Here is a 27,092-nt window from a genome sequence, read left to right as displayed (position 1 = left end):
GCACTTGAACCTAAAAATAAAAACATTACAACCCCTCCTCGTGGAAGCAAGAAGGATTATTCCTTGAGCTGGAATCACCTAATTCAGATTTTCTGGAATCACTTCAATATAAAAACAACATTCTATTGTGCGCTTTCACTGTTCAGGTGTGTCCTTTTGGTGTCTTCTCATTGTAACTAAGCTCCTAATAGATCAGCTTTAACTACCTCCATAACCATACTTATATTTTAATTAATTTTAAAAGGATAAATTACTACTGTTTTAGTTCTTCCGTTTGGGTTAAGTTATAATATTATTTTTGATGTTTATCTTATTTTTATCTTAAATATTTTATTTTGTCTTATTTTAATTTTTTGGTCAAAATTAAATTATTTTTTGTCAAAAAATTCTTTCTTTTATTATAACTTTCTTTTAGATAATAATAAAAATCATAATTGCAAGGAGTAGTTATAGTGATTTGAGAAAAAAATATATATTTTTTTAAAATAAATAGTTCAAACACACAAGATGGAGCATACAGAATCCAAAAGCCATAAGTACAACTGAACATAAAATTTCACTAACAGCTGAAATAGGTAAAATAACTCCTAGTCATCTTTGACATTGTCATCAACAACCAAATGATGCACCACCAATCTACTCGTCGGAAAGCACAAAGAACCTGTTAGTGATTTCCTCTACTCCTGATCCTTTATTCTGGAACACGCAACTATTTCTTTCCAGCCAAATTGTCCAGATTACAGCAAAAAATCCAATCAACCACTTCTTCCTCTCATCCTTTCTTTGTGCAGCAGTCGTCTAACTCTCAAAATGTTACTTTAGTGTACATGGTACGGACCATTCTCTTCCAAGAGCGTATAGTCAAGCACCCTACACCTGTCAAATGATCTCACACCCAAGAAACAGATGAAAAGCAGACTCAACAGACTTACAAGATAAAGCACACAAATTATCAAGCGGGTTAATGACCCCTTAATCTGCAAAGTCTTTCTTTAGTATTCACCCTCTCAATCAGAACAAACCAAGAAAATAATTCGACCCTCGGTGGGACGAAACCCCTCCAAATAGCACTAGTGAAGCTATAGATTGTTACGTCCTTCGAAAGGACTGCCTCCTGCATCACCTGCACAAAGGAGTTAGTAGAGAAAATACCAGTTCTATCAAATTTCCAGACCACCCTATCATCTCTTTCTGTTATTAGCTTAACTGAACGTAGGATCTCATGGAGTTGGTTCAAAAGTTCCAGCTCCCATTGAAATAACTCTCTCCTCCACTGGAAACTCCATATCCACTCTAACCCATCCTAAAATCCGCAGTCACCTATAACAGATCCTTTAAGGTTTGAAAGAGAAGAGTCTAGGGAACAAATCTTTCAAGACACCACCAGTTAACCAGTAATCCTCCCAGAATCGGATTGTTCTGCCGTTTCCTACTTCCATTGACAAGCCTTTAATCATCTGCTCTATGATATGTGGCTATCTAATTTGAAGCTGGCAAATGTCCTTCCACTAGGGGTGTGTATGGCCCGGCCTGGCCCGGTCCCGAACACTTTAGGGGCTAATTTGGTGTGATTTCATCGGGTCTTGGGCGGGTAAGGGTCTCAAAAATAGACCCGGTCATTATTTTGGGTCGGGTCCGGGCCATAGCTCGAGTCACCCGAAATCGGCCCGGTGGCTCGGTCACCATACATAATAAATATTTTGTATTATTAGTGATGGATGATGGTTATTATTATGTGAAATTTAAGTATCGTGAACCTTAATATTTTGTGTTATTAGTCATTATATATAAGACCATAAGTTAATGTTTTATATTTAAAATGCATAAGACTTTAGACTAATGCATAAATAATATTGTGTTATTTGTATTGATTTAAATATTTGGTATTATTAGGCAATATTAGTATTGATTATGGTTATACTTTAATTTTAGAGAAGAGTTGGTTCTTGTTATATTTTTCTAAGTGAATTTTACCATGTCAAATAATGGTTGGAGTCTTGAAAATTTGGATTTTTTTACATACTAACTTACAAGAAGATATCAAGGTAATATAATGTTAACGGCCCGGTTTTCACCCGGTATAGTTGTGACCCGAAAGGGTATAGGTTTCATCGGGTTTAGGATTGGGTTCGGGTCTCAAAAATGGGCCCGGTACATATTTCGGGTCGGGTCCGGGTCACATCAAACCCGGTTTTACCCGGCCCATGCACACCCCTACCTTCCACGAACCCCTCTTGAAGGAATAAGTTGATGGCAGCATTTCAGAAGGATTCATGTTATTACAAGAGCAAACTACTTTCTTCCATGAGGGGCAGTCCTCTCTCGAGAACTGTCACCACCATTTGAATAGAAGAGCTGTATTTCAAATCACAGCATCTGCCACTTCTAAACCATCCGCCTTTTTAGGGCCATCACTACCACCCATCTCACTAATGGTATCCCGATCTTCCCATCCTCTTATTTTCTTTTTTTGAAACAAAAGTTTATTTTATATTTGGACAGACTTTTAAAAGAATATATTAAAAATATTTTTTACTTCTAATATTTTAAAAAATAAAGTATTATTGACTTTTAAAAAAGATAAATAATATATTTTTTAAAAGATGTATTTAAATATGTTTAAAATTTAATAAAAATATTTTATTAAACAAAACTTTTTTTCAATTAAACAAACGTGAGTTTGGATTGATTTTTTTTTAAATATTATTTTTTAATAGACAAAAACTATTTTATATTTGGATAGATCTTTTTTAAAAAAAATTAAATATTAAAAACGTTTTTTGTTTTTTCTTTTTTTTAAAGTAAAATATTGTTGACTTTTAGAAAAATAATACGGTCTAGAGCATTTATAAGTACAGACAGTATAATTTTTAGGAATACATTGAATCCCTCAATTTTAATAGCGTGAGCATGAACTAACCATGCAGCAATGAAGAGTAAAGTGTAGCAATAATCTCTAGACATTTACCACAAATTTCTGATTTTTTTGGAATATCTTTTTAATGCTTTGTTAATTATACAGGCATATAGTAATGCAATTGGAATTACATATAATTATCGAATTGAAGGACTAGCTAATAATTCCACTTCAAAGTTAAAGCGAACATTACTAAACAATAACCAATATCTACATGAAAAAAAGAAAATGAAATATATACTTACTTACTAGTTGCTACTGTGCTATACTGTTATTAATATGAAATCTATAGAACTTAAACATATATAGCGTGAAAATTGTACCCTTAAGTGTTCTAATTCATTATTATTCTTAAATGCAAATATAGGTTCAGTCTTAGTCATATATGAATCTGGCTAAAGGATAAAAATTAAGCATGAGAGGAGAATTGCTGGGATCGTAATCAATAGAACGAACTCATTGTTCTTAATTGTTCTAATACAATTAATATGCAAGTTACAACTAGAAGAAGCATTTTCTTATGTATAACAAATCTAGGTAATATATATTGATATGATATTGATGATGATCACACCAACTTCACATCAATAAATAAATAAACAAGATGTAATAAATTGATAGAATAATATATAGTTGCATGTAGGGTAGGGTTAGTAGAAGATGAGAGTTGCAAATCAAGTTGAAGAAGGTTCACAGAAAGTACGGCTCCTACGGTGAGCAATGAAAGCATCAGCTTTCTTGTCAATGCCGGGTTCTGCAACACCCCAACGACCTTTGTCTTCGTCACTTGGCCACACTTTTCCCCATGAATCACACATTTCACACTGCCCTACTCCTCTGCTCTTCTTCCATTTGAAGACCCTCAAAACAAAACCAGACAAACTCATCAAAGAAGACTTCCCTTGCCTCTTGTTACCTCCCATCTCAACTTCTCAATAAGGATGATCATAAATTCATAGTGCTGTTCAATTTATACTGCTAATTGGTGGATGTATTGGGGAATAAATACTACATGCCAATTGTTAGAATATAATTAGAATAAATTAGTATTAGTTAGTATATCTGAATATTTATTATATGAGATTACGTTTTTATTATTACGATTCTCTCTTAGTATCTATAAATATCCTTTTATATTGTATCATTTCACAAAATTCTAATAGACAACTTGAATAAACAACTTGAACACATTCAATAATACAAAACTCATTTCTCCAGTTTAATATCTTATTTCTAACACCAATAATATGTACTTTTGGGTTAATTAACAAAACTACACTGATTAAAAACATTAAAAAAAGAGACAAATTTTAAAATGGTGATATTTTTCAAAATAGTCTAATTATAAAGAAATTATTTTTGAACAACTACTTGAAAATTATTTTTATATATTTTGATTATTGTTTTTTGTACAACAACAAAAGAAAGAAAAATAAAAAGAACGAACACTAACTCTTCTTAAGGCTGCGTTAATTTTTTCAATTTTATAATATATTGATAGAGTAAAATAGTAAATAGTGAATTGTATCTAGCTAGGGAAGAATCTAACACAATGAGCTCGATGGGGTTCAATGGTTGGTACCACATTTTGGTAAAAGCTAAGGCACATTTTGTGTGGTCCGCTAGTTTTAGTTTTGTACTTGACACACACACACTTTTGGTGAAGACTACTGTCAATAATGCACGATTGTTGGTTATGCTTTGAATTTTGTACTTGCTTCTACTCCTATCAAGATTCACGTTATTACTTAAATTATTGCTTCTTTCTCATTCATGCACTTTATGCAATTCACTTTTCTACACTTTGTGCTGATTACCTCATCTGTGTATTAATTATGGAATCAATTCTTTATTTTCATGGCTTCACGCCATTTATGTATAACATAATTCACACAACTTTCAATCTAACCTAACACTCGGCTGCATATGTTTGAATTTCTCCATTTAATCAGGTTCGATCGTTACTCCTCCCAACCTAGTAAAAGCTTACCCTAATTTTGTGCTCACTGAAGTTTTTTACCTAACACCCTACTCTTATTCTATGTTACTGATTAATTAGCTTCATATTATTCATGAGCGAGTATATATATAAAGTCTCCTATTGTCTAAAAAAATTACGATTATTTCAAATAACATTGGTTAATTTTGTCATTTTTATTTTTATCTTTTGTTGATTAAAAAATTGTATTTTATTTTTTTTTACAGTTGTGTTATATATACAAAAAAAAAACATTCATATAAAATACATATTAAAATACAAAATAAACACTAAAAATAAATTCAATATCATACATTTATACACAAACATATATTGACTGATTTGACCATTTTTTTAACTAACAGATTATCGGTTTATTCCATGAAATTTATTAATTATGTCACGTTATTATTGTACCACTCAATTTATGATAAATAGAGCTATGCGTTCATTTGAATGAACTTCTTCAGAAAAGATGAATTAAAATAATGGTTAGATTTATCTGAATAATCAAAATTAAACATAAATTATGATTTCTTCCTTGATGGAAAGTCCCTGCAGGCTTGATTTGCATGTAATTTGGCAAAAAGGAATAAAGGAAACTCGACTACAACAGTGGCTGACATGAATCCAAATGTTAGAGTACGGTTCTCTCTTCTCCTTAAACACTTCTTTGACCAACAATTCCAACACCTATCATTCACATTCACTTCATTTTTCATTCATATCACATTTATAAGTTTTCACCAAACTTCGGATAAGTGTAAATATCATTTGTTACTATTCTGGATATTGGCAGAGTAATAATTATTAGTTTATTACAAATTTTGTATCAATCGAGACCCTTTTTTATATTAAATTAAGCATGTTCAATTGTAAAATCAGTCATCATGATCACTTGTTATGCGCCACCTAGGTGTAAGATACCAATTTTTTCCGCAATGAGTTTAAGCCAATTTTTTCTTTGCTAATAATATCGCATCAACAATTCTAATGACTTGTAAAACATAAAAACTAACCAATTACTATTTAGTAAAATTAGTAAAATGTTTTAAGAAAATTAAAACAAAAAAACTCTTATCTATTATTATTCAATTAAAACATCAAGTACTAATTAAATGCAATAAACATACATTAAAAATGTCATAATAATAATAATAATTATAAAAAATTTCAGTTACAAATATTTAAATTCTACAACTTATACATATTAAGATTCTTATTACTCTTCATTTCTTAATCTCTCATACTAATTGTCAAAATTTTCTTGAATTTAATATAACATTTTTATATATTTTTCATTCTTATTCATTTATTTTTTTAATTATTTACAAACAAATAAATCGCAAAAAAAGACAAAGTGTAGCCATTAATACGAATCGAAAAATGAAAAAAAAAAGAAAAATGCAGTTTTGTATAACTCTAATAAATAACCTATGTCTTTTTTAAAAATAAATAAATAAATTCAAAATTTATTTATAATATATTTTCTAAAATATTTTTAATATAACATTTATTAAAATATACTATATAGTATAAATAATCTACTTCTCCGTGCATTGCGTGAATCTCACTCTAATATTATAAATAACAAGTTAATTAAGAATATAATTTCAGTAATTATTAAAGATGCTAGATAACTTACCTTTTAAATTAATTTTGAGTGATGAATTAAGCTATAATTGATAATTATCAGTCTTACAAACTTCTTTGGTATGCCTCAACTTTAACTAAGGTATAGATATAACTTGTTAGTTAATTAGCTTTAGTAACTCTTTGGAGTTTTCTTTAATACAATACTGTAAATATCAAAACACTCGATAATTAAGTAAGTATTTATTCGAACAGTGAAAAGTTTTGTAAAATGATTCAAATGAAGTTATTTTTCTCATGTGATTTTACAACAATTGGGACAATGTGTCCGTTTTTACATGGAAAAGTATATGGAACCAACTAATAATTAGCCAAGAATGGAACAATATAATTAATTATAATTAGTTTTATTAATTTATAATTTAATTTATTTTTCAAATTATTGTTGACCACGTTCAAAATATGAGGAAAAATACGCTAGTGATAGGAGAGAATCACGGAACAGATGTTTTGATCATTCATTAGTTGGTTCCATATAATTAAGTATGTTTTATTAATGCGTAACACATAAAACATAGAAATCATATCGAAAACCATCTAATTTACAAGAAAAAGAAACATCCGTGTGCCTACAGTAGCAACACCGGTGCCTCTGGTTTACTAGTTGGCTGATTCTTGGCTTATATAGAGTTGGTTCCTAGCATTGTTGTACATGACATTTATAGATCAATTACAAGAGAAGCTTTGAAATGACAAAGTTATTCTTGTTTATTGATGTTAACATTTATTTATTTATTTTTTTTTTGTAGTCGAGAGAAGAGTACATGATGTAAACTGTAATGAATAATATATAGTACCTAAGTACAAGAGATGGATGAGAGTTACAATGAAATAAAAAAATAATTACAAAATAAAAGAAACAAAATTGTTACTTCTGGACATGATGAGCTGCATGGCAGTGAACTTCAGAGTCAGAAATGCGTTTCTTGTATTTGGCAATGAAAGCAGAGGCCTTCATGTCAATGACAGGATCAGCCACACCCCACCTTCCTCTGTCTTCATCACTAGGCCACACTTTTGTAACTGCCTTTGCCCCTTCTTCATAATAATAATTACCTCTCTGCCTGTTGTTTGATTTGAAAATGCTGAATACAGACATGAATGATGAAGATTTCCTTTGCCTGTTGTTGCCCCCCATGGTTAGATATGAATGAAAAACACACACACTAAGACTAGTGTGTTGTAGTGTGTTGAGTTAAGTAGAAGTTGGAGGCTAGGTGTGTCTCAATTTATAGGACTAGGCTAGCTTTGTGAAGCTGAGAAAAGGGTAGGGTGTGGAGAATCTGATTCAATTGTGAAACCATGCAATGACCAACATTCATGGTTCAAATGAAAACTGACAGTGGAACAGTGAACAATGTTCCAACTTTAATAAAAAGGCACATTTTCTGTGGTCCAGTGGTTTCTATTTGCCCTTCAATTTTCACTTCACCCTTTTCTTTATTTGTAAGACAGATACATTTTATTATTGGATCTTCATGCATGACTTTTGTGTACATTTGTACGTACGTACTAGAGTAGAGTAGAGTAGAGTAGAGTATAGTAGACTTATACCTACCTACCAAATTTCCTTTTTATGCACTCACTCTTATTATTGCTGGTGCAATAGGATTTATCCTTTCTCTCTTGGCTATACTAACATGCATTATTCACTCTATTGCAACTTTACAGCTGCAAATTTCTTCACTGGGCAACAATTTTTATTCTAATCTTAGAAGCATAATAACTAAACTTTTAGCATTCATTTCACAAAACTTGGAATATAATGGCCTTTTCTAATAACGGAGAAAATATTGTATAGAAAGTAGAACTAATAAACTCAAGTTCTTTCAGATATACTAATTTCTTAATCTAAAGTTAATTAACTCAAAATTCCAACAAATTTTCCATCAGCTTGTATAAAAAATAATTTGTGATCAGGTTAAGCAAAATTGTATATGGATGAGATATTTTTGTGTGTTTACAATGACAGTGCCTAAACATAAAATGAAGACAAGAAATGCATAACTTTAGCATAAAGAATAAGAGGAATTGGGTATTGAGTGAGTGAAGTGGTCAAAAAATGCTTTCATGTTTTTGTATTTTGGGGCATATAGTGATGAGTGTAAGGTTTAGGTGTTTCTCAAATATTTTAAGACAAAAAGAGAGTTCTGTTTAGGTGCTTTTTGAAACAAAGTTCATTATTCTTCTAAGCTATTCTCTACCAACCGTAGAAAAGTACTTAGTGCCTTTGAGATGGTGACCAGCTAAGAGATCAGAAGAAAAAGGTTCACAAAAAACAGTATTACATTACAAGTTTAATTTCAAAATTGCTGTTCTTGGAAGGAAAATGAACTTTGCTTCTTTAATTTCCATCATTATCTTATTGCCTTCAAGCTGTCATGAGGAATCTGCAAAAAATCTTAAATTATATTAAATTAAAATACCTTTTAAGGGCCAAGGTTTGGCATACCAACATGTACTTTTAGGCACACGGAACTCTATATATTATATGTGTATTCCCTTTTCTATATTTATATATAAAATATAATTAGCCCCTACAATAATATATTCCTTCTTGCTATTTTAAGCCATTGTGATGTGATGGTGCTTCTCTTTGCTGTAATCACATTTAAGAATAATGAGGACAATCTTATTAAACGAGTTTAGCTTCCTTCCATTCATATACTTTAGATAAAGATCATAGCTGTTATAATTAAGAAGAAAATAAGTTCACTGAATTGAGTATGTTATAAAAATTAAAGCAGGATTGTGTGAAAGCGATATCTATCTCATAACATCTTCTGAGAAGGTTAACTTCATTCCTAGGATTTTCAGCATAATGCTATCTATGTATGTATATAGAGCTATGTGAAAAGCAACGTGGAACTAAGCTAAAGGTTCTTTTGATGCAAACGTTTCATCATCACTACTAGCAAAAGCTGCAACATACATATAAATTAAATGATCTTTTGGTTTGGATAGACAAGTTTCTCTGTACAATTTATTCTCTTCCTTTTCGATATTCTAAAACTTTATGTCTTGTACATATATATATCTATCTAGTCTAGTACAAATTTGTAGCTATTGTGGGATTTATCTTAGAGATATTCGCATCTACTGCGAATAAAATAAAATGGTAATTAATTATGTTAAAGGGTCTTTTATTAGATATATAATTAGCATGCTTTAACTGTTTTTGCGCTTTAATTTTGGTGATATGGTCTCCATAGCAGATACAAGAAGTTGATATAAACTAAATAAACTGGTGCTTGTTACTAGTAGTAATCAATTATTTGGATTTTCTAACTTTTGAATTTTTATTTTAGATGGTAAAGTGTGATCTCTCGTTCTTAAATAATTTTTTTCTTATATTTTCTCTTAATCCTACTTATGAAATAAATAGTGAGATATCACATTTTTCTCTTTAAAGTAAAATTCAAAATTAAGAGAATTCAAATCCGGATAATAATATTCATCATTTTCTTTTCTTATATTTTCTAATTAATAAAATTAATAAATTTCTCTTCTTTAGTCACTAAACATAAATTTTTGGATATTCATTGGCCAATAATCAATAAGTAATTTCTAATTTCGTTGAACTACATTTGTTGATAAATAAAAATTATTTATAAAATATATCGTTTAAATAATTATTAACTAATTTATTATGATCTGAGTTCTATTTAAAAGTTTGTTATTGACCAATAAATTGTACAAGGTGGAATTCAAATTCAATAAACAACTATCATTTATACTTGGAGTTTATTCTTAAAAAAAATTCTCACTCTTTAAGGGTGAATCATTCCTTAGTGTTAAAAATTAATTTATCATCATAATTAGAGTCAATATGTTAAAAATAAATAAATAATATAAAATTATTGGGTTCAAATTATAAAAAATAAATTCTACTAATTAAAAACCGTTGAATTATGTTGTCTTCATCTAACCATTAATCTATTTATGCACTAATATTAGTGCAAAACGATGTAGCATCAAGAAATCATTCACCCTCTAGGCCTCTTTTATAGTTTGGGTTTAGAATTTTTTGTTTTGTAGCAACAGAAACGGCCCAAACCCATATTTTCAAAAGTCAATAGTCAACACGGTCCATTCTTAATTAGTTAATTAATTCTCTTTTTCTTTTTCTTTTTTTTTATTACAAAAATAATTTGGTGTGATCCGTTTATTTTCGTGATCAAATCTGAAATATCAATAAATCTGAATGCTGAAGACTATGCATTGAAATCCCAAAACTTCATCCAACGCCAGCACCGTATCTTTGCCATAACAACTTTGAATTAAGGTATCCTCTTTTCGATACCATACACTCTTCTGAGCTAGGGTTTTCTCAATCCATACTCTCTATTTATTTATTTATTTATTTCACAGCTGGGTTTTGGTTGAATTTCAAAAGGGTTGTGCAAAATCCTAGCTTTTCAACCTGGGTTGGGTACTTTGAATTTTATGTAACTTGAACTACATGGATATATGTACTATATAGGCCTGCTTTTCAATTACCCGGAGCTTGTAATTTCATATGTATGTTCAAAAGCTTGTGTTTTGAGTAAGGGTTTTTGATGTGCTTGTTGATCCTATGTCAATAAATATCTTTGCATTTTATTGTTATGTTTGTTTCTTGTGACTTTGCAGCTACATGCATAATGGACTATCGTTGGACCAATGGGAGACAGGACACTGGCAGTGGCCGAGACAGGAGACAACATAAAAGAGACCAGGTACTAGATTTGATTTCTTTGTTTTGTTTGTTGAAGAAGCTGTTTGAGTTTTATATATGTATTTTTATCAGCTACAAGTTGCTGATTTAAGAAAATTAACATTTGATACTGGTAAGTGGTAAAACAATTATGTCAGCTTGCACAACTATTGCTGTTATTCCATTTCTATATGTGTTGAGATGAAGTGCTTGTTACAGGCATATCAGGACTCCTTTGTTGAGAATTCGTTGGAGGATTTTCGTTTGCCGATCAACCACAGGCCAACAGAGAATGTTGACCTGGAAAATGTAGAACAAGCATCCCTTGATACGCAGTTAACGTCATCTAATATTGGCTTCAAGCTTCTCCAAAAGATGGGTTGGAAAGGGAAAGGTCTTGGGAAGGACGAGCAAGGTCTGTTATTGTATTATTTTCATCAATAGTTATCAATCTCTTCCTCTCTGTAATGTACTTAATAGGGATGCATTTAGCCATTGTCTATCCTTGTATGCTGTGTGACTTTCATTAAGTCCTTTATCATCAATTCTTAGTGGTGTTGATGAGCTCACAAGTTTTTCTTCCCGCTAAATCACTTATTGCAGTGGTATATAATACCCTATGAACATTCAAAACTTAAGAATGTACATCTCACTGTTTCTTCTTTCTTGTCCATACATCTGCATGTAGTTGTTTTCATAGACTATTGCAGCAATTATTGTAATTTTATCTGTTATATTTTTTCATTTCGTAAATTTTGTATCCATTAAGAATAAGAATAGTTCCCTATGTGGCATTTAGAAACTCCATTTAGTGTTCTGCAAAGTAAAAACACTTTTGGAGAAGAGTTGCGATACTTCTCTTGTGCTGCTTCATTATTTAATTTGTTAATGGTGGGCTTGCACTTTACTCTCCTGGTAGATAGTCATTTTGGTAACAAAGATAATTTTATTTTCTTCCTTTTAAATATTAATTGTGTATGTTCCTAACTATGGGATGCTTTGGCAAAATACAATTTGGTTTTGCCATACACTTGGATCAAATGATTTCTTTGTTAAATTGTCCATCTAATTCGTGTAGGAATCATTGAGCCAATAAAGTCGGGGATGAGAGATCCAAGACTTGGGGTTGGTAAACAAGAGGAGGATGATTTTTTCACCGCAGAGGAAAATATCCAGCGAAGAAAACTAGATATTGAGTTGGAGGAGACAGAGGAAAATGTGAGAAAGCGGGAGGTATGCCTCATAATTTCCTTTGTAGTTGTTCTTAGTGCATGAACCATGTAGTAGTATTGAGGTTGATGTATCCATTTTCTTAAACCTGAACCTAGTAGCAGAAGGCAGCATATACCATATATGCATGTCTTTTGACCGGATTGGTATGTCATAAGGAACCATCAACTTTGGAAGATCTTGAGAATTTCCTGCAGTTTTTATTACCTGGTGGCTTCTTCTGCCCTGCTTCGTGCACATTATGAAAATTCAGGTGTTAGCAGAACGCGAACAAAAAATTCAAACCGAAGTGAAAGAAATTCGAAAGGTGTTCTATTGTGAACTCTGCAACAAGCAATACAAATTGGCAATGGAATTTGAAGCACACTTGAGCTCTTATGATCACAATCACAGAAAGGTAGTCAATTCACTTAAATACTAAACTTGGTTCCCAAATTGGCACAATTTTATTTTTCTTCTAATACAAATTCCTTGTGTGATTACAGCGTTTCAAACAAATGAAGGAAATGCATGGTAGTAGTAGCCGAGATGATAGGCAAAAACGAGAACAACAGCGTCAAGAGAAAGAGATGGCGAAGTTTGCTCAAATGTATCGCTCTTATACCTGTTCTACCTTTTGTGTGTTGATCTTTCTGTAGAGTTTTTTTAGTCCCTCTTGCCCCCTTATGTTTCTTCCATGGGTGGTTTTTAACTTCCTTCTTCCCATGTCATCTTTTACTCTGAATCCCTACTAATCAGGGCTGATGCACAAAAGCAACAACGACTTCAACTGCAGCAAGAGTCTGGATCAGCATCAGCTTCGTCTGAATCAAAAACTGCTACTGCACTAACAGATCAAGAGCAGCGGAACACATTGAAATTTGGGTTTTCTTCTAAAGGCACTGCTTCCAAGGTATATATAGATCAAAGTTTTGTAAAGAAATCAGGATTTGGTCTCATGATGGTTGGGTATATGCTTAACATCTTTCATGGAATTGCATCATTGACTACTTGATGTTCTGTTCAAAACTCAAGGTTTTCTGTCTAAAATATTAGTATGTTAGCACTGATTCTTCCCCCAAATTCATGCAGGTCTCGGTTGGTATCAAGAAGCCAAATATTGCAAAGAAAAAAAATGTTCCCATTTCATCGATTTTTGGCAATGATTCTGATGAAGAATAGTGGAACCTTACTCTTGCTGCTCTGACTCAGCATGATACTACCTGATATATCCTCCAAGTGGATTGGTTTATGTGAAATGTTGTATTTGATATTTGTCATAATTGCCAGATCAAGAACATAATATTTGGGATCTATTGATTCGGAGAGTTGGAAGTTGGGAGTTGGGTGAAAACAATATACCTGAAAGAAATATTATTCATGGGGCTGAATTCTGTGTCAAAGGATTATATATGTGCGTGAAAGAAATATTATTGATGTGACGCTATTCTGTCTTTGAAGGGATTACTATCCCTGACACTTGACTTACGATATTGCATATGTTGTTTCAAATATGCATGTCTTATAAGCCATTTGATTTTAAAAATGAATATCAAACCATAATACTCAATACCAATTTTATTCATAAATTAACAGTTTCTCTTTGGTAAAAAAAAAAAATTGAAGAGATACATATATATACACTGGAAATCCTGAACAGTGTTAAACATGGAATGAAATGAAACTCTTTTAATGTAAAAAGCACAGTATTTTACTATTTTATCCTACATTCATAAATACATTTGTGGAATCACAAAGTGAACCTGAAATATAGTAGTAACAAGTTTTAAGAGCTGCTTTACAAATTACAACACGAGCAATATTATTACAACATCATGGAAGATAATCCTCCATAAATCTGGTTAAGCAGATTTAGCAAAACCAACTTGGAGATTCCCGTAGTCAAAGACAGTGTGATAGACCCTCATGAAAACATCCCCAAGAATCCTGCACACAAAGAAAGTAGTATCACAGAAAAAGGATAAAGCTCAGTATCATGTGTGGTTAATCCCATACCAAAGCAAGTTTAAGCATAAATTCCTTTAAATTGATTGATAAATTAATATAAACAAGGTAATATACCAGAGAGGTCCCCTTGGAGCAGGAACATCAAGAGCAATAAACCCACTAAGGCAGACCTCTGTAATGCCTTCTCCAGTTCTCAAGATATACTGAAAATACCAAAAGCAGTTTTGGAATTAACACAGCAAACTCAAGTGTTAGTGTTAGCTGCAATCCATAGAAATTAGAAAATAACAGCATAATTAGTAGTGAAGGTAATTTTCCAGTTCACTGAAATCCCAGGGCCTAACCTGGTCTGGTGTAAGAACGAAAGGTTTATCGCCAATAGTAAAGGTAATGTTTGGCATCCGAGAAAGACTATCGCAGCTTATCACTGACTCTCCAGATGGGCTTGGCAGGCTCTCACAAAGCTGCCAATTATCAAAACAAACACTCAATATATGCTTATAACATACAAGTACGAACTACGGCTCAAGCTTGTTAGCAGGATGATTCAGAAGGCTTACTTGATTTACATAGTTGAATACTCTATCCTTCGTATTCTTTTGACTTAGTTGATTTTGGATCCAAATCACAAGCATCTGACAAGAAGAACACAAAGGTGTATCTTTGGCAGACACCTCACTCTGAACCTTTTCGGTCACCATCTCAATCCCAACACTGCAAAGTAAAGGGAATGCAAGTAAATCTAGAAGCCTTAAGTAGGCCGGAGTATTGCAGAACAAGCAAGGTAGGTTAAAACCTCAAAAACAATGGAAGCAGAAAAGAATACATCAACAGGTAAAAAGGCTTATCAAATAAAGGATTTCCAGACCTCTTTTTGCTAGAGCATAACCCAACTTGCGAGCATATTTCTCCTGGTTGTACCTGCAGACCCAGATAAAATTTATGTTCAATGAGTGGAGATGCATCTGGACAAATGTCGGCCACAAATCATGTTCAAATGTTCACAGGGAAGGCAGGAAAACATACCCCTGACACTAAAAGATCCCAGATCAACTCTCCATATTGAGACACAACTTCCTTACACTCTACACTCAGAACTCCTTCAGCACCAATAGCATGGTTGATTTCAGCCACAACAGGCTAAAATCGATCACGAGTCAGTGTATATCATAGAACAGAACTCCGTGTGAGAGGGAAAAAGGAAAGAAAAAGAAAACCAAAAAAGAAGAGAAAAGATGCAAGCATGCAAGCACATACAGTTGGACCAGCAAGCAAGGATGTTCCAGAGTCCACAATTGCAGCGCAGCCACCCTCACAAACACCTAAAAATAACAATGATATTTGATATACATAAATATTACAGAATTTGGCGCACTTCGAAACAAAGAGCGAAGTTGCAAATTGTTAGAGAACAATAAATTCACCTGTTGAAACACCTCCAATATAAAAATCTCCCATCTCAATCTGAGAGAGAAAATTTTCACGTTAAAATTTTTCTGGTGTAAAGGATTATATTATACATATATAAAAGGAATTCCTAGATAAACTAAATCTTAAATTTTGCTAACCTGCCAGTAACCTTTTGTAGTAACTGGAACATAAATGTGTTCTCCTTTGAAGTGCTTAGGGTCAACCCCACCAAAAACTAGTTCACCACCCTTTTTCGCATTTGGATCCCCACTGAGCCAGAAAGAGAATACCTTCTCGTTGACAAGATTTTGATCCATCATCTTGTACCTATGGTTGTAAAAGAATGAACCATAAATTAAAAGGCACAGTAAATATTCATCATACTTAATCTAGCATGTAAACCAGACACATACAAAAACAAGAAAAGGGTCAAAATATATACCATACTGGCACTGATTTCTCGACTGAGATCTCTTGAAATCCAAGCCCAAGTATGCCATCAAACTTCGCTGCCAGAAAGGTAAGACTTCCTTCACGAGTAGCTTCAATGAAATCCTGCAGATTATAATAGTGACACGTGTAAATTTGCTACAAAACCAAGCAATTTATGTTGGGAAGGAAGCTCATGAATAGAGTCAGTCTCTCACCTGATTCTTGACAACAGCATCACCGACTTTAACACTATCTTGACTGAAGAAACCAGATATTGATCCAGTACCATAGGCTATTTTACATGATGTTCCTGATTAAGAAGTTAGCAGTAATACTATAATTCAGTGTTTTCATCAATCAAAGTTCAACATAGTGAACATGAATACTTCAAAGATAACATTACCATTTTTTATGTATGTTTTAGATTTCTTTGGCTTGTACCAATTGTGTGTATAGCAAGCAAGCTGGAAAAGAACATTAGTCAATAGGATAAACTTGTATTTACAGGGTTGCAAAAGCACAAAAGTTAAGCAGTGAACTCACAGAAAAATAGCACTTGGAGGATGGAACCCAAAGGTTGGAACTGCCAGTATCAAATATGACAGTAAAGGGCTGTGGAGGTGTGCCTATTCCGATCTCACCAAAATACTGAGCATCCATGTAATTCTTCAAAGGTACTATATCTTCACCATTTGACCCAACAAAATACTTCTCATATGCACCCATGATTGGCCTTCCAGACATTAAGACTTCTCTCGCCTTTTTAGCAGCATTAATACTTTGAAGATCAAGAGGCCTTTTGCTCAGACCAACTCTCAGAAGTCCAAATGAGAAAGAAGGAAGAAGTGAACAACATGTTACAGCCCATAAACAGAAAACCAGTGCCAAATGCTTGGCCCCCATATTCAGGGAAAATCTGTCACCAAAATGAGAAAAGAAACTTCAAGTGAATACAGTCCTAACTTTACACAGTATAACAATAAGGACACTATGAAAATTGAGTCTAATTTCTACACTACCAGAGCATCAGCTTCGTATACAAATAATAAGACATAAAATCAGATAAACTGATAAACAGAAAGTTAGATATTATTAGGCAACTGCTGACTTCATTTTCTTACTAAGCACTCAATGCAAAACGTGAAAATAGTTGACTTTGTAATATCTAAGCTACCACAGTGAGTTTTGAATTTGATCAAAAACGATTTTTTGTTTTTCCAGGTATGGTCAATAAGGCAGTAAAGTTTAAAACGGGACCAAATCCTTTAACTAATGCTACAATTTCATACAGATCCCGAAAATACGAATAAGAATAGAAACATCAAATTGAAAAGAAAAAAGAAAAAAACAAGAGAGAAAAAGGGAGAGCAAAACAAGATCGTGTTCAGATAAAACACCGGGGAGAAGTAAAGGAGAAGTCAAAGACGGAATGAAAAGAAAAATGAAACCTTTGTTGGTGGATTGAAGCTTGAAGCGCAGAGCTGAAATGGAAATTGAAAAAGGAGTGAGTGAGGTGCACATAAAAGTTGGAAGGTCGCTACCCAATATTAATAATCAATGTATCCTCCACGTTGGCCAAACCAGTTAGACGATAATTGCAGGGATAATATTCAAATTTGGTCCATCAAATTATAGGCGAATTTTAATTTAGCTTTTGAAATTTTAATTATTTTTATTTAATTTTTAAATTTTATAAATATAATTCATATTAATTTGTATGTTGTTTTTGTTTTAACATTTAAATAGTCTAAAAAAAATATAATAAATAATATTTATTAAAAAAATTTCACTTAAAACAAGTAATCCAATATTATTTTTAAAATATTTAAGTGTCAAAATTAAAATAATATAATTTTATAAATTTTAGCATGATATTTAATTATTTATGTCAATATTTCATTAAATTTTTTATGCCGAAAATTGTTTTAAAGATTAATATAAATAATGTTTGTAAATTTTGAAGACATTAAAAAGATAATTAAAATTTTAAGGACTAAATGGGAGTTCGAGTAGGGATGGCAACAGAACGGGTAGGGACGGGTTTTTACTCTATCCGACCCTGTTTTGCCGTTAATAACCTGCATAGAATCCGTTTTTATCTGCAGGTAGTAAAACGTTGAACCCTAACATATTTATGTGGGTATTCGTTTCGCCCTTACCTGATCCTATAATTATTAAAATCTAATAAATAAAATTAAATTTCAAAATTTATATAATTATCATCACGTACATAATATAAATTAAAATAAAAATTTAAATATGATACAATATTATTAATTATTTACTATTTATTTTACATATATTATACATATTATATATTAAAATTATATATTATATATATAGCGGAGCGGGTATTACCTAAATTCAACCTCATCCCGCCCCTCCAAAAAACCTGCCTCACTAAAAACCCAACCCAAACGAGTAGGGGCGGGATGAGTACCCGTAGATTCGTGTGGAATTGCTATTCCTAGACTCAAGTATAAGTCCATGAACTAAATTGAATATTAACTTGTAATTACATTTTTAAAAAACTGATGTTTTTTTAAAGAATAAAGTATGATTTTTGTTTTAATTTTTTTATATTTATAAGGTTTAATTTTATTTAGTTTTATTTTTAATATTTTTATTCATTTAATTTTATCTTTTAATATTTTTTATTTGTATCAAAATTATTTATGAAAATTTTTAATTTTGTTTATAAAATTTTATATTAAATTAAAGTCTAAAAATAATTTTGATACAAATAAAAAATAATAAAAATAAAATTAAACATAAATATTTAAAAGAAAAATTATAAATATTAAAAAAATATATAATTTATGCTTTTTAAAAAAAAGTGAAATTGTATTTAAAAAAAATACAATTCGCTTTTTATGAAATTGATTTTATAAAATTAAAAAAAAATTACAACTCATGTTGTTGATTTTAAAACCGTAGCGATTCATTTTTTCCAAGTAAATTTCCCATAATTTTTACTTTTGACAATTATTTATCATCAACCAATGATATTAAAATCTTTTATCCCATCATAGTTACCTTGTAATTATTTCTGAAAATTTGTATTTTTCATCAACTAAATTGATTCAATTTATTCGTATTTAATTTGATCAAATTTAATAACAATAATAATATACAAGTATAGATATATATAAAAAAATAATAAATAATTCAAAATATAAAAAGAACTAATTATTTTTAAATTCATATTAAATAATTTCTTAAAATTATTTTTGAATTTTAATTATAATTCTTAAATTTTAAATCGTAAATTTTAAAGTTTAAATCCTCATTTTAAATCATAACACTTAAAAAATAAATTTATAATAAAAAAACTAATATCAATTAATTAAAAATTAATTTCTTATACTTATATATATTCTATCCATTTGATGACATTTTCAATTATTTTGTATACATATTCTGTTTCATTTTGCGTGTCCATATTATAATCAGTAATTATCATCTCTTCAGGTTCAGCTCTAGCTTCTTCTTCATTTATTTATTCATTTATTTTTGGATGACGGTATTACCTTTGAATTATTTCATTTATTTACAGTACTTATTTCTTACGTGGAACTTATTGTGTCGTAAAATGCCAAGTAGATTCGTTGGTTACTATCGGATTCATCGTCAGTATAAAGAGAAATTAAGTATTAAAATTTCTGGGATAACAACGAAGCAACGATGAGTACATTACGTTTACAAATTTCCACATGACGTTAACTATTTTGAATAGGCTAATAATAGAGTATTTTTATTTATTTTTTGATAAATATATAAGCAGAAAGCTTGAACTGGAAAAAAAAAGTAAGCAAATACATAGAACAATGTTAACTAAGCATTAAATATTATCATTTTTAACTAATATTTGATCAACAATAATTTATATCTATATTTATAGATATTTTATACATAAAAATATATAATTTTTATTTTTATTTATTAAAATTTTATACACATAAATTAATACAATTTATATTTATATTTTTTAAAATTTGTACACATAATTAATAAAATTTATTTATTAAAGATAATTTAATATTTATGTAAATTAAATAATAATAAAAAATACTAAAATTTAGTGACCTCCAAAAATTTCTTAAATACATAACATCAACGTATCTCTGGTACTAATACTGATTAAGAATTAGATTCTTCGTTTTAGCAAGTTGTAGTGTCTCATTCCAAAAATATGCAGATAATATCTTCTTAAATGTTCCGTAAGGTTGAGAAATGGCATTTCAATAATTCATATACGCAACCAACGTCTACTATATTTTTTCTTTTTATAAAACTTAGTTGTGGTTGCTTGTCATGTATGCCAGCCCTAATATAATACTCCATTATGACAACGATATATACCATATGCTTCTTTTTTTTCTTCTTTTAATTTTACTCATTGCTATTAATTATGGAAACCACTCAGATAAATACACTTAAAATATTTTTTTAAAATATATTTTAGTAATTAAAATTCAATACATGTAATTGATTAAATTGTATTATTTTTGTCAAAATTATATAAGATAAATTGATTTGGCTAAAAAATCAGTAAACTACATTTTGAATCGATATAAATTAATATTTTTTTATAAAAATAACTACAATATCTCTATTATAAAAAATAACTAAAACACTCTTATTCTTCTTATTTTATATATATTCAGAATTCTAAATTCTAATTCTTCTCTTCACTTTTCTCTATGCTGTTATAGAATTAAGATTTAAGGTCCTCAAAATTTTATATATATATATATATATAAAATAGAAGTATTTCAGTTACTTTTTATAATAGGATTATTGTAGTTATTTTTTATAAAAAATATTAATTTGCGTAAGATTTAATTTATCAATTTTTCGGCTAAATTAATTTATCTGATCTAATTTTGATAAAAATAATATAATTTAATTAATATATGTATTGAATTTTAATTATTAAAAAATATCTTTAAAAAAATATGTTTTAAGCGTTTTTATCCGAATTACTCCGTTTAAAACTTTTTTAACAAGTGTACACACAATGGTCTTATTTTATTGTGTTACATTAAATGTTTTCATTGTAATATATGCGGAGTTTAAAAAGGATACTGAGATGAATTGTTATATTAAAGGTTGTTTTTTGCACCTCCGGGTGGGAGTAGCAACACTAAAGTTGAATCTTTGCACTATCGTGTGTAAGGAAGGTACCTCGAACTTTCGTAGGATAGTTCAATGGTACGATTTGTTTTGTTTTAATTGTTTTTTGGCCTTTTTTGTTTATGAAAAGCCGATAAGAATAATGACTTAAATAATGTCTTATTTTGTATTTAACAATTTCTATATACATGCATTCTATTTTCTTTATTTCTCCGCCAAACACACTACATAAATAACATTATTTTGATAGCGAACGGGACCAAACACTGACGTACAGTCGCAAATTCTGCTTAACTTGAATTTGTTCTTAACATCCCACTTTGCATTAACCACTTTATGGATTACGTCCTTTTCTGAATGCTCCATTTGTTTCTTCTTTTTTTTTTTATACTTTTATAGGATTAATATATCCTATTGTTATTGGCCTTTGCCCTACCCTATTTTTTTTTTCTTTTTTTCAACATGCATGTCACGACTCACGTGCAACTATTGAAAGCTAAGGTCACGAATGCTCTAATGTTCGTTTTTTAATCTCTCATAGCTCTATGATTTGGAATATCTTCACCTTATGTATTGTTTATTATTTGCAGGTGTACATGTTAGAAGAACGAAGAGCATGCAATTCAACAAATTACAATTTCACGGATCGTTACTTTTCTGGTGTTTTAGTTGTCAACTGTCAAGTGTATGGAATAGGCAATCATCTTGGATGTGCATCCCATGATAGGGATTTTTCACTTTAGTCCATTACAATCTAGTATGGCGAAAATTCAGATACAATCGACTTTACGTGAAGTTTATAGTTGAGAATTGTTAGATAAAAATTTAATCAAATCAGTCAAATCATCTAATGGCTCTCAATTATCAACTTCACATAAAGTCGACTGCACCTAAATTTTCATCATTAAGTATAGACTAATTCTTACGAAAATAAACTTTTTCCTAATACAAGCCCAGCCCAATTATAATAATTATACATGAGGCCTAAGCCTAAAAAGCTCTTGACCAAAAAAAGAAAAGGATGTATTACATTTAGCAGATAACTCGGTGTTGGTAAACCTATCGAGTAACTAGAATGGTGTTTGCTTGTTAGGAATGATAAATTTATACGTATTAATATGGATAAATGATAATAAATGATGTAAAATTTATTTTTTATATCAGCATCAGATTTTTTTAAAAAAAGTATATATCATATTATTAATTTTATAAAAATAATTTTATAATTTAATGAAAATATACGTACTAATATATTTAAAATATAGACAAATAATAATAAGTCATGTAAAATTTATTTTCTAGCATTAAATTTTTTAAAAAAATTATATATCATATCACTAATTTTACTAAAATATTTTTATAATTTAATAAAAATAAAAAATATTTTTTTATTTAATTTTATAAAAAAATTTAAATATTTCTTTTTATATATTAGACAAAAATTATTCTTTTTAGATTAATAATTTAATTTTACTGTTTTAAATTTTAAATAATTTGAAAAATAAAAACAAAAACACATTTAATAAAATTATTTGTCTTTCTATAAATCCTAATAATCATTCATATGAACAAAATTAAACAAATCTAATTCTCACATATCCCTTCATATTATTTTGTATCTCCTTCTCTCCTCTTCAATCTCGCTTCTCCTCCCCGGTAAAGAAGACAAAGAAGCTCCCTCCACGGCGCCCTGCCAAGGTCACTGCAGCTTGTGCGTTCTATAGAGCATCGCCGTCTTGTGCGTTCTTCATCACTGTCGTCAGCCTCTCCCTTCTAGTAATTCCCTCCCTGTGATTTTTATGATTTTAATTATTATAGCATTGTTGTGATTTTCGTAATTAATGTAATTTGGATTGATTTCTGTGATTTTATATTCGTTGTTGTTAATTTTGACAAAATGAAAAACTTAAGCATCAATGTGAGAGATTGTTGCTGGAGCTTCTGGGATTGCTATTTTGCCTGGAATTGGGGTCTCATTAAGGGAAGTATTAATTGATTGTGTATTGGCTCCTATTCTAGCGATTTCAATGATAACTGAACATTTGGATGAGCTTATTTTGCTTTCTTGAAAAGAAAAAGGAAAAAGGAAAAAGAAAAAAAGGGAAAGAAAAAAGAGTCATGTTTTTTAATTAACAGATATAATGAAAAGAAACTTTGATTAAAAAAAGAAAAAAGGAACTGATTGTAGGAGTTCTTTAAGCTATCTAAAGTCTATAACTTACTTTAGCATATTAGAAGAATCCTGTTAGTTTATTCATTTATTTTTTTAATTAACTCTATTCGGCATCTTTGATCCGAGAAGAGCAAGCAAATACAGCAAAATTTACATTATATGAACAAGCTTTCATCAAATCAACCATTTATATATTGAAACAGTGTATGGTTTTGATTAGAATTGAGTCTTACTGATGTGATAGTAGAAACTACGTCTTATATGAACAATAAAAGGTAGAAAATAAATTAAATGATATATTGATCTGCATAAAGCCATAAACTCAAGAGTCTCTAGTTCAAATACAAATTCATTCCCAATTTCTCTGAATTCTTGCAAAACAATGAACTGACTGTGTATTATTCTCATTTTCTCATCTATGTTCATCACTTCACCCCAGTTCTCATTTGGCTATGCTCTGAACTTAACAGAATGAACATTCATTTTATTTCAGATTTTGGCTTACAAATTCATTTTATGTTTTGATGTTTCTTCATGTGTCGTTTAGAAAAAGAAAATTTAAAAGCTGACTAATTTTATGGTTCTCCAGGTCTTTTGCTGATGGATTTCCAAATTTTTTTATAGAAAATGCAGAAGAGCTCCGAGGTCAACACTTTTCTGTGAGAAAGACTTTGAATTCAGAACTGTGGCATGCTTGTGCTGGCCCTCGTCTCTTTGCCTCAAGTGGGAAGTCTCGTTCATTACTTTCCCCAGGAACATAGTGAGCAGGTACATCTCTTCTTGTGATAAAATTTTTAGATAACTCTTTTTAAGATTTACTTCGTTAATACAGAATTACATATAGCTTTCCTTATGAATGTCTCTGTATGGCCTCTTATATGCATTCAGGATTTGTGTTAGGCTCTTCTTTGGCAAGTTAGTAATAACATAACACATAGCTAGGACCTATATTTTTTAGTGATGCAGAATTATACAGTTCCCTGGTTTCTTTCTTTATTTCTTTTTGGTCTAATTAATCAATAAATCTGAAGTCATTCAATTTTTTTGGTGTTTTACTAATTCAGATTGCAGCATGGAATTGGTTTAGGTCCTACGTACTGGTACTTCCTAATATAAGACACACTGTCAATAATTTATTTTAGTATCTTTCTCATCCTAGTGCTCCTATATTGCTATTGTCATTCTTTGGGTATCTGCTTGTCAGGAAATGTTCAAGCTTAGTATCTCTTTATGATGCTATTTCATTTACTTTTCTCTAATTTTATGCACTATTAATAATCGTGAATTTAGTTTATGGTGAATCAAGTCTTTTAAAGTTTTTGCTAGTTGATTATTGTTCTTTTATTCTAGTTAAGGCTTTACAAACATTGAAGAAGGCTTTGGGGCTTCCTCCCAGGTTTGGGTGGAATGGTGATCCTTGTGTTCCTCAACAACATCCATGGATTGAAGCAGACTGCCAGCTAAACAAGAGTAGCAGCAAATGGCTCATTGATGGACTGTAATTTCTTATTATCTTTATTAGGTTTTTATTATACATTTTGTTGTGCAGACCATTTAGTGGCATCTTAGCTTAATGATTACCTTCTTATTCCATGCAGTCTTTTCTTTCTTGTTACAAAACCAAATACCATTTCTTTTTTTCCCCTTTACCACATAGCTCCTTAAGTAACAAATTAGAAGCCAATGGTTATAGGTGTCTCTGCCCACAGAAAACTTACAATCAGATCCTGTTAATTTATTTTGGTTTACAGACAATGTTTTCCTAAATCATTTGGGAAGTTTAAGTTTTGGTTTGCTTTGCTTTGCTTTGCTTTGCTTTGGTTTATGAAAACATCCCTTTCTATGTTCCCTTTTTGAATGTCCATATCAACTCCACTCTGCACTTGACAAAGAAGTTTGTACCACTAGGGCATGAAGCCATTATGTTCATGTTGAAAACTCAAAATGAATATTTAATCTCAATATTATTTGTTATTTCATGCTGTTTCTGTTGATGACCAGTGGTCTAAAGGGCTTCTTGCCAGATGACATATCCAAACTACACAATCTATAAACCCTGTGAATTATAAGTAGATTTTTTTGCGTTTAAGGCAAAGTTATTGTGTACCCTAATATTTATGTCAATACAATTCTTTTTTTAAAAAAGCAATGTGTGTAAATATCGGATGTATAAACTATGTAAATTGTACTGGTGACAATTAAATAACAAGTACTGATTGATCTTTGAATAATTTGTCGGACCTTTATATTTTTCCTTATTTTAACTTATGACTTAATAAGAAATAGAAAGAAGTAACAGCATCTCCTCTATTCCTCATGCTTATTTTATATGTGCACCGAAGAAACTGGAGTGGAAATAGCATTCATGGAGCTATTCCATCTGCACTTCGAAAAGTAACTAGCTTGCAAGTGCTGTAAGAAGTTTATTTGTCCTCCTTCTATTTAACCCGTAGTTTAGATTTGTTGAGTTGATCCTATTTTCATAGTTCAGAAAACACATGGTACAATTCCAATGTGTGATTCTCATGTTCAACACTGTTGAGTTGGAAATCAGTAACAGCTCTAATCCTTGTGAATTGAACAGCAGTTGTTGAGCAACAAAAATGTATAAAATCCATGGGGAAAGATATTCTTTATATGATATATTCATGATGCTGTTTTTTTTTTCCAATGGCAGTGGATAATCTGTCAAGAAATTACTCCCAATTGTAAAAGCTAACTAAGGTTGAAACTAGCCTAAGAGGGTATTAGGAAAGTTGATGCCATCACTTGAGTAAATTGAAACTTTGGAATTAGGAAGATCCAGGGGATCTTTGAAACATCCCATGAACATTCTATTCTGGGTTAAGTATGATTTTGGTCCCTAATGTAGGGGCTGAAAATTTCTTTCGTCCCTCGGCTTTTTTTCGCTTTAAAATGGTCCCCAAAGTTTCAGTTTGTTTTAAAATCGTCCTTTTTATCAATTATATTTTTTTTATTACCAAATTACCCTTTATTAAAAAATTATAAAATAAAATAAATATAAAATAAATAAATAAAAAAAGAAAAAAAGAAAGAAAAGAGAAGGGGGGGATACAGAAGCGGGGTGGGTGGGAGAAAAGGGGGGGGGAGAGAAAAGGGAGGGGAGGGGGAGGGTGGAGGGGGGAGAGAAAGGGGATCCATGCCGCCGCATCGCCGCCGCACCGCCGCGCCCGCCCGCCGCTTCTTCTTCTTCCTGTCGCCGCACCGCCGTCCGACACTTCTTCTTCTTCTTCTCCTCCCGCACCGCACCGCGCCGCCACCACCACCACCACCTTCTTCTTCTTCTTCTTCTTCTTCTTCTTCTTCTTCTTCTTCTTCCACCGCACCATCGCCCCTGCCGCACCACCACCATCCGCCTCACCACCGCACCACCAATTCTTCTTCTTCTTCTTTCTTCTTCTTCTGTGAACTTGATTTGTTTGTGAAATTTTTGGATTTTTTTTAAAATTTGTTGTGGAATATTGTTGTTGTTGAAATTTGTTGTGGAATATTGTTGTGG

The 27,092-nt window shown here is 30.9% G+C and overlaps 3 protein-coding genes across 11 annotated transcripts; 2 read left to right on the top strand and 1 right to left on the bottom strand.

The window, feature by feature from the left end:
• Nucleotides 1-10,703: 10,703 nt before the first annotated feature.
• LOC130933299 (uncharacterized) lies at nt 10,704-13,900 on the top strand. The gene is made up of 8 exons (XM_057862878.1): nt 10,704-10,833; nt 11,181-11,266; nt 11,464-11,659; nt 12,323-12,477; nt 12,728-12,871; nt 12,960-13,063; nt 13,213-13,366; nt 13,546-13,900. The coding sequence occupies exons 2-8, from the start codon at nt 11,192-11,194 to the stop codon at nt 13,633-13,635; spliced, it is 918 nt and encodes a 305-aa protein (XP_057718861.1). The 5' UTR covers nt 10,704-10,833; nt 11,181-11,191; the 3' UTR covers nt 13,636-13,900.
• Nucleotides 13,901-14,106: 206 nt separating this feature from the next.
• On the bottom strand, nt 14,107-17,857 carry LOC130933298 (aspartic proteinase-like). The gene is made up of 14 exons (XM_057862877.1): nt 17,712-17,857; nt 16,807-17,179; nt 16,667-16,727; nt 16,479-16,573; nt 16,274-16,386; nt 15,990-16,158; nt 15,846-15,885; nt 15,679-15,743; nt 15,448-15,561; nt 15,290-15,342; nt 14,982-15,135; nt 14,766-14,885; nt 14,536-14,624; nt 14,107-14,400 (listed from the first exon to the last, which is right to left on the bottom strand). Exons 2-14 carry the CDS (start codon nt 17,164-17,166, stop codon nt 14,316-14,318), a joined length of 1,518 nt encoding a protein of 505 aa, XP_057718860.1. The 5' UTR covers nt 17,167-17,179; nt 17,712-17,857; the 3' UTR covers nt 14,107-14,315.
• A 5,124-nt stretch (nt 17,858-22,981) lies between these two features.
• Nucleotides 22,982-26,286, top strand: LOC130932987 (receptor-like protein 4). 9 transcript variants are annotated; one of them, XR_009067575.1, is made up of 4 exons: nt 22,990-23,175; nt 24,197-24,340; nt 24,637-24,672; nt 24,923-26,224. XR_009067575.1 is itself a non-coding variant. In XM_057862465.1 (4 exons), the coding sequence occupies exons 2-4, from the start codon at nt 24,263-24,265 to the stop codon at nt 25,072-25,074; spliced, it is 261 nt and encodes an 86-aa protein (XP_057718448.1). In that variant the 5' UTR covers nt 22,990-23,175; nt 24,197-24,262; the 3' UTR covers nt 25,075-26,227. The 9 variants fall into 9 exon arrangements, 1 of the variants encoding a protein (XP_057718448.1); XM_057862465.1 differs by having other exon boundaries at nt 24,928-26,227; XR_009067572.1 differs by lacking the exon at nt 24,637-24,672 and having other exon boundaries at nt 22,982-23,175; nt 23,311-24,340; nt 24,923-26,225.
• The last annotated feature ends 806 nt before the right edge of the window (nt 26,287-27,092 follow it).

The sequence above is a fragment of the Arachis stenosperma genome, chromosome 6 (assembly GCF_014773155.1).
Source record: "Arachis stenosperma cultivar V10309 chromosome 6, arast.V10309.gnm1.PFL2, whole genome shotgun sequence".
NCBI lineage: Eukaryota > Viridiplantae > Streptophyta > Magnoliopsida > Fabales > Fabaceae > Arachis > Arachis stenosperma.
This window is presented reverse-complemented; position numbering and strand designations above follow the sequence as displayed.

Excerpts from the sequence above, each read along its gene's own strand:
- LOC130933299 (XM_057862878.1), top strand. The coding sequence starts at position 11,192 with ATGGACTATCGTTGGACCAATGGGAGACAGGACACTGGCAGTGGCCGA. Across the intron at positions 12,872-12,959 it reads ATGATCACAATCACAGAAAG|CGTTTCAAACAAATGAAGGA; the intron begins GTAGTCAATTCA and ends GTGTGATTACAG. Across the intron at positions 13,064-13,212 it reads ATGGCGAAGTTTGCTCAAAT|GGCTGATGCACAAAAGCAAC; the intron begins GTATCGCTCTTA and ends CCTACTAATCAG.
- LOC130933298 (XM_057862877.1), bottom strand. The coding sequence starts at position 17,166 with ATGGGGGCCAAGCATTTGGCACTGGTTTTCTGTTTATGGGCTGTAACA. Across the intron at positions 16,387-16,478 it reads ATGCTGTTGTCAAGAATCAG|GATTTCATTGAAGCTACTCG; the intron begins GTGAGAGACTGA and ends TATAATCTGCAG. Across the intron at positions 15,886-15,989 it reads CTACAAAAGGTTACTGGCAG|ATTGAGATGGGAGATTTTTA; the intron begins GTTAGCAAAATT and ends TTTCTCTCTCAG.
- LOC130932987 (XM_057862465.1), top strand. The coding sequence starts at position 24,263 with ATGCTTGTGCTGGCCCTCGTCTCTTTGCCTCAAGTGGGAAGTCTCGTT. Across the intron at positions 24,341-24,636 it reads CCCAGGAACATAGTGAGCAG|ATTGCAGCATGGAATTGGTT; the intron begins GTACATCTCTTC and ends TTACTAATTCAG. Across the intron at positions 24,673-24,927 it reads GGTTTAGGTCCTACGTACTG|GCTTTACAAACATTGAAGAA; the intron begins GTACTTCCTAAT and ends ATTCTAGTTAAG.